The following is a 6,465-nucleotide window of genomic DNA, read 5'->3' as shown; positions in this document are numbered from 1 at the left end:
CGCTTCGTATCAATTTTATTGCTTGTTTTATTAACATTTATACTAATATTATAAAGCTGAAGAGTTTGTTTGTTTAATTGAACGCGCTAATCTCAGGAACTACTAGTCTGATTTGCACAATTCTTTCAGTGTTCGACAGCCCATTTATTGAAGAAGGAATATTCCATCCCCGTATTCACTCCGAAAGTACTGGATGAATTCAATTGAAATTTGACACGATTTGAGTCCATACTACGAAGAATTAAAATGCTTTTTGTTGCAAAAACAAATATAGAAGGGGGTGAAATTTGGTTGGTTTTGGTTATTTGTAAAGTTCCAAACTCTAATACATTGGTGTCAACAACTTATTAAGGGGTCAGAGAGCTCATTGTTTTTGCGCCATTGTTAAAAAGTGAATATTTTAATCATCGGTTCGTAATTCGTATTGTTAACAACGTCGATACAATGTGTCGTATTGTACAGCTGTCAGCTCGTATTGATCTCGCGAACCAAACGAGAATTGATTCGCCGTAGCTTTATTTAACTTTACAAACTAGTTTCGAGGGGATTTTACAAAATAATGTTTGCATTAATAACATAATATATAATTGAAAATTTAAAAAAAACCTCTTAAGGTCATGAAACTGTTAATTACACTCTCGATCAAGTCATCAATATTTTCTCTCACTGCGTTTTAATTTGAGACCCCACTCGAGTATATTTGCAGACATTCGGTTGTTCTTCCCCACTCTCACCCACCACAATTTTTAAACGGCTAACCGATTTTCCGAGTTTTAAGAAATTAAATATCACATGTCTCAAACGGTGAAGGAAAACATCGTGAGGAAACCTGCACACCAGAGAATTTCTTAATTCTCTGCGTGTGTGAAGTCTGCCAATCCACATTGGGCCAGCGTGGTGGACTATTGGCCTAACCCCTCTCATTCTGAGAGGAGACTCGAGCTCAGCAGTGAGCCGTATATGGGTTGATAACGACGAACCGATTTTCATCAAACATATCTACTCGTAAGAACACTCGCATAACCTTTAATACAGAAAATATACTAAATTGAAATCGGTTCATCCGTTCGGCAGCTATGGTTCCACAGACAGACAGACCGACACGTCAAACTTATAACACCCTTCTTTTTGCATAGGAGGTTTATAAATAACGTTGGTAGATATGTTTATAATTACTATAAACAAGCAAAGTTCATATCATTTTTAGTCGGACATTTTCAAAACCTTCTCTGAATAGCATATGCCTTTATACAAAAAGGTTTATAAAATGCAAAATAAATTGTATGCATTCAAAATTTTAGGTATTATTAAAAGAAAAGAATTGAGGTGAAACAGTGCAAAAAGTTTAGAAAAACATAACAAACGATGTCCCTCAAACTGTCAAACAAAACGTGCAGTGAAGATTATACCTTATCACACTATTGTCAGTTAACAAGCACAGGAGTGTCACATTCTATGCTAATGTACCACAGTAATGAGTGCCATATCCGACGTACAATGGACCACATATTTAGAAAATATTATAACTTCTACTGCATTACAAATAAGGTTGTTTATAATTTACATAAATTATTATAATTATATGCGACCCACTGTACATTCGCGTCGCTGTGATATTCGTAAAAGTAATCACATTAATAAACATTAGCAAATATTTTACGAGATTCCCTAATTATAATAAAGCAGGTCACCACAATGTCTAAAATGATTTAATAATTATTTTTATATCAACCACAAAAAAAGAATTAATTTTCAGTTGTCTTGTTTTTTAAATTGAATAACATTGTTTTAGTGGATTTTACAATATCTAACTAATACAACCCTCTAATTCTAAGAGGAGACTCATGCTTATCAGTGAGCTAATAAATATGGGTTATTGATGCAGAGGCGTAACGGAACAACAAGCCATCTATCCATCCATCTACATTGGTTCCTCAGTGACACTCCATGAGGCTATCCGTGACCTGGGCGGCCTGCTAAGCTCCTGGAGCAAGCTCGGCTGGATGGAGTGAATCCAGCGGGAACCTACACCGAAGAACCTACATACAATGGCCAATCACATGGCCAAGTGGGGGAACAGCCCAGAAGAAAGAAGAAGATGGGTTATTGATGATGAGGATATACTTTTTATCAGGACCTCCGTTTTGTAAATCCACCGTGCATACCACTGCGCCACGGAGGCTGTCAAATGTATCATCATCATTATCAGCCTATTTTAACGCTACCTATTTTAACTAACCACTACCTATTTAACAGCCTATTTAACCTCTAAAGGGCGACGTCTTCCCCTTATAGGAGAGGGGATATTGAACTAAGACCTACCACGCTGTGTTTCAATAAAAATAAAATTGTACTTACCTTTTCTTTGTATGATAACCCTTAGGAGTGGTCTCGCTGTGAGGAGTGCTCTAGCCAGGTTATCATCATTGTTGATGGGCAACAGGTCACCATCCCGAGGGTCTGTATAGCTTATAAGAAAGGCCACATCGTGCAGTCTGTGTAGTTTCTCTATTAATCCTTTGAAGTCTTCATATTTTAATTTTTCCGACCTATTCAATGAGAACCGACGGAATTCGGCATCAAACTGAAAAATGGACAAAAATTTAAATATTTCTAATGAAAATGCTTTTTATTGTACACCTTAATACATAATGCTACTAGGATTCATGACCAATTGAAGTGGTGATGGACCTGACATATGATTTGAGATAGGCAAGGCAAGTGAAAATAAACTTGTTTGGAATGGGAGTTACCATAAAGATGGAAATTCCAGCAAAGGACTTCAACAGAAAAGTTGGGCAGATGATTTCAAAGTAGCTGCAGGAATTCACTGCAGGGTAGTATGGGATAAAAAAGAGAGGACAATGCTGGAGAAAGCCTATGCCAAGAGGCATTCTGAACTGCTAGATGTCTTAAAAGAAACCTCATAATTAACTTCAGTGGTATGCATGCATGTTTCAGTGGTAACTAGAGTAAACATTATAAGTGACAATTGGAAAGTTCTTGTACAGTTATATATTCTGTGGTCTATCATAGGTTTGTATTGAGTCCTTAGGGTAGGCAGTACATTTTTGCATGTATGAAGTGCAAGCCACTGGTTAACTTGCATAACTTTTAAATTCATACAAAAGGGTTAATTATTGATCATTATCATATCAGCTGATGGATGTCCACTGCAGGACATAGGCCTTTCGTAGGGACTTCCAATTATTATTGCTACAAAAAAATGTTGGGAGACGAATATCTTAGCATCCCATGGATTCACCGTGCGGGTGTCGGGTCCATCGCGTGGTAGAGAGAAAAACACCAAGCAAAGTCCAGGACTTGTAACAACTGGATGTAGGGTTAAGGAATTCTCAACACTCCCCTTCTCTGCTCGTGTTGTTCTCCCTACCTATCCAAATTTGGATCCTATTAGAGCAGCTTTGGATACTCATTCTAATATATTATAATATATTAGCAAAGCAATGTTAACGAAAATTATTGAAAACTAGCGGACCCAGTCAAGCTTTGCAATGACTTATGTGCACTTCATCCCTACCCATACCCTACACCTTGACTCTTAAACGTTTGTATGGAAAATAGAAAAGGGAAAAAATTTTATGGTTTTTCCAGATATTATTCTAATTTTTCTCACCTTTTAAACCCTACCATAAACCTCCATGAACATTTCAAGACCAAGATAAAATAAATCTGTTAAGCCATTCTCAAGTTTTAGCGAGACAAACGAACAGCAATTCAATTTTATATATATATAGATTAAGAGATGTAGATGAAAATCTGTCAAAGACTGATGTGGGTTTATAATAATAATTGTCTATACGATGATATGATTTGTAATAAATGTTTAATAAAGATAGAAAATAAACACTTAGAATAGATCTATGATAATATTTGATGATGACTGGTTGTAGAATGTACGGAAGTAGAAAGAAGAGACAACATGTCTGATATCCTCATATTACACTAAATTTTGCCAATGTCAGCAATATAACTAAAATCTTTAGCTTCAGCTTTCAGCTTTAGGCCTAGACTATCAATAATTGAAGCAAATCATTCTATTCAGTCAAACATTCACAATGTTTGTGTATACAAGATACTTAATTAACAACTTTGTTATATTCAGGTAGGTACACTGAACTAAGTAAATCTTGAGAGGATTTGATTTAGGTTCTAAGCACTATGAGCCCAGCAGAATGATATCGCTTTACAGAAAGTTATCATAAACCTAATTTCATATTTCCATAATTTTATCTTTAGTAGTTAAATTTCCAACTGATTGGTAATATATCTTTGGTCTACTATACATTTGAGAATATGCCTAGAGGTTCAAAAAGATAGAGTAGTATTATTGAAATATGAATCACAAACGTTAAAAATGAGAAAATTAGAAATTTTGCTCCCACATACCTTAGTCTTAACTTCAATACTTTGGCTGTCGATTCGAGCGGCGATTTTGTTTTTCGACATCTCGACAGCATTTAACACAACACTCTAGTTAAACTATTCTTAAAATATTTAGGCACTTAATTTGGTAATTAACATTGTAAAATAACAAAAGTTTTAAATTGATGAGACTTCATTCAACACCACTCTCGCGTCGTAATTTTGGAGAGTTCTGTTTGGTTTACAAAATACTTGATGGATTAGTAATAATCAACCAATCAAAGCAGCGTTTTTAGAAATAGTTGCTCATTCATTGGCCAAAATACACTTGAACAAAAGATTAAAGAAAACAAATATTTCATTTCCGTGTAACGCATACAGTACAGTATTTCAGTAAAAAATATATAACTTGAAAAAAATATTAATGTTCGCATGAATGTTTTACGCTTTTTGAAACTACCAAATATATTTTTTTGTAGTAAATATATTTTGTCCAGCCATATTTTATCAAATTAGAACCTAGTATAATCTTTGGCTCCAACCCGATTGTCAATGTCAATGTTGACGTTGACAATTGACATACTGACACTTCACACCAAAAGTCAACATGATACAGCAATAGAAATAGAAATAGGTAATACAAAAAATAGTGAACTTGTTTGCGGATGGAAAATAAAAACAGAAATATTAAAGAAAATGAACCATTTAAAAAACACAGATGCAGAACGTTTAAATCCATGTTTAAAGGTATTTTACTTCAAAAACAAGTTAAGGTACAATAATTATATAACATTAATTTCTTACCTTTTTTAGGAGCAAGAACAGTCATATCAATGCCTTAACAATAATGGATTTGATCACGAAAAGTGTGAAGCCCATTTCGATAACTATAGAACGTGTAAAAAATTCTGGGTGAGTTGAAGTTTCTTGTATTATCAGTGCAAGCCAGAAAGTCTGGAGATCAGATAAACATTGCACAAAGTAGGTTAAGTAATTCAGATAATTTGTTTGTGACCAAGTAACTAGGTATATCTGGATTTCTGGTACTTGCTTAAAGGGTGAAGAATTATGAAAGGAAAGGTGTTTATGTCACCACTTGATTTGTATACTGAAAATGGAGATTTAGACTCATTTCTTTTAGTAAAATTATAACCTTACCTCTTATTGACACTTGTAACTTTCTTAATGATGGCTTCAGCACTGCAACATGTTTGTTGGTCCACATGAAGATGATTTTTTTTCGATTTCAGGGAAAAGTTTCAAGAGATAGGAGAGCCAGAGGTATAGTGCCATACTTACCTAATGTAGATGAGAGGGAGAAAATAAAAGCCGAATATATTCAAAAGATGGGACAATTATAAATTATGACTAAACTAAAAGGATCTTTTTAAGCAAAGTTAAGGGTTACAACTAAAATAAAGGACTAAACATTGTGTTGTTTGTATTCACAGAGTGAATTAGTAATGTAAAATAAATCTAATATTTGTAACTCAAGTATGCTGCTACAATTTGCCTATGTATTTTGTTTACAAAATACTTGTACATAATAATAGTAATTTACTTATTATCTATTAGTAAAGGTATATGTTGTGTTATACCAGCAGAAAATTTACAATACTTCACTTTGGACCTGTATAATTATGGTATACACCAAACTTCTGTCTGTTCTGAAGATAAGGCAAGGCATGCAATGTAGAAAAATATCTCAGCAAAGTTATAATAATCTCAGTGCACTTTGGCATGTTGCAACTTCTGAATTGATTAGAAGTTTGGGGCATACAAATATTATATTTACTTATCTGTATTTAGTTGTTGTTTATGAATTAAAGTACTGTATGCATTTAATATTAAAAAGGCTGAAGTTGTATAATTTACCACTTTACCATAAATTTATTAATATCACCTTTTATATCTATTAAGAAACCTGTTACACTGTTGTGTTTTAATATAATAACTGAACATTATTTCTAAAAGATTTTAAAGACATATTTTGTACTTTGTTTCAATTATTAATACATAACTGTAGGTATGCGAAAATAATAAAGTATATTCTAAAATACGTGTAGATGCTTTTTTTCA

At 33.6% G+C, this 6,465-nt stretch overlaps 2 protein-coding genes across 3 annotated transcripts in view; one reads left to right on the top strand and one right to left on the bottom strand.

The window, feature by feature from the left end:
- LOC112045283 (partitioning defective 6 homolog beta) overlaps nt 1-4,750 on the bottom strand; it is a 19,160-nt gene extending 14,410 nt beyond the window's left edge. For both annotated transcript variants that reach the window (XR_008251293.1, XM_052884510.1), the window contains exons 1-2: nt 4,411-4,750; nt 2,359-2,584 (exon numbers count right to left, since the gene is read on the bottom strand). Coding sequence is in view for 1 of the 2 variants with exons in the window: in XM_052884510.1 (XP_052740470.1) it covers nt 2,359-2,584; nt 4,411-4,470 (286 nt within the window). In the remaining variant the exon portion in view is untranslated. The remainder of the gene's footprint in view (nt 1-2,358; nt 2,585-4,410) is intronic.
- Nucleotides 4,751-4,974: 224 nt separating this feature from the next.
- Nucleotides 4,975-6,445, top strand: LOC112045287 (coiled-coil-helix-coiled-coil-helix domain-containing protein 7). Its single transcript, XM_024081407.2, has 3 exons — nt 4,975-5,133; nt 5,200-5,298; nt 5,637-6,445. The coding sequence occupies exons 1-3, from the start codon at nt 5,083-5,085 to the stop codon at nt 5,745-5,747; spliced, it is 261 nt and encodes an 86-aa protein (XP_023937175.1). The 5' UTR covers nt 4,975-5,082; the 3' UTR covers nt 5,748-6,445.
- Nucleotides 6,446-6,465: the final 20 nt, after the last annotated feature.

Source organism: Bicyclus anynana, chromosome 2, assembly GCF_947172395.1.
Source record: "Bicyclus anynana chromosome 2, ilBicAnyn1.1, whole genome shotgun sequence".
Lineage (NCBI taxonomy): Eukaryota > Metazoa > Arthropoda > Insecta > Lepidoptera > Nymphalidae > Bicyclus > Bicyclus anynana.
The sequence above is the reverse complement of the archived record's forward strand: the minus strand, read 5'-3'. Positions and strand labels throughout refer to the sequence as shown.

Excerpts from the sequence above, each read along its gene's own strand:
- LOC112045287 (XM_024081407.2), top strand. The coding sequence starts at position 5,083 with ATGAACCATTTAAAAAACACAGATGCAGAACGTTTAAATCCATGTTTA. Across the intron at positions 5,134-5,199 it reads GTTTAAATCCATGTTTAAAG|GAGCAAGAACAGTCATATCA; the intron begins GTATTTTACTTC and ends TACCTTTTTTAG. Across the intron at positions 5,299-5,636 it reads GAACGTGTAAAAAATTCTGG|GGAAAAGTTTCAAGAGATAG; the intron begins GTGAGTTGAAGT and ends TTTCGATTTCAG.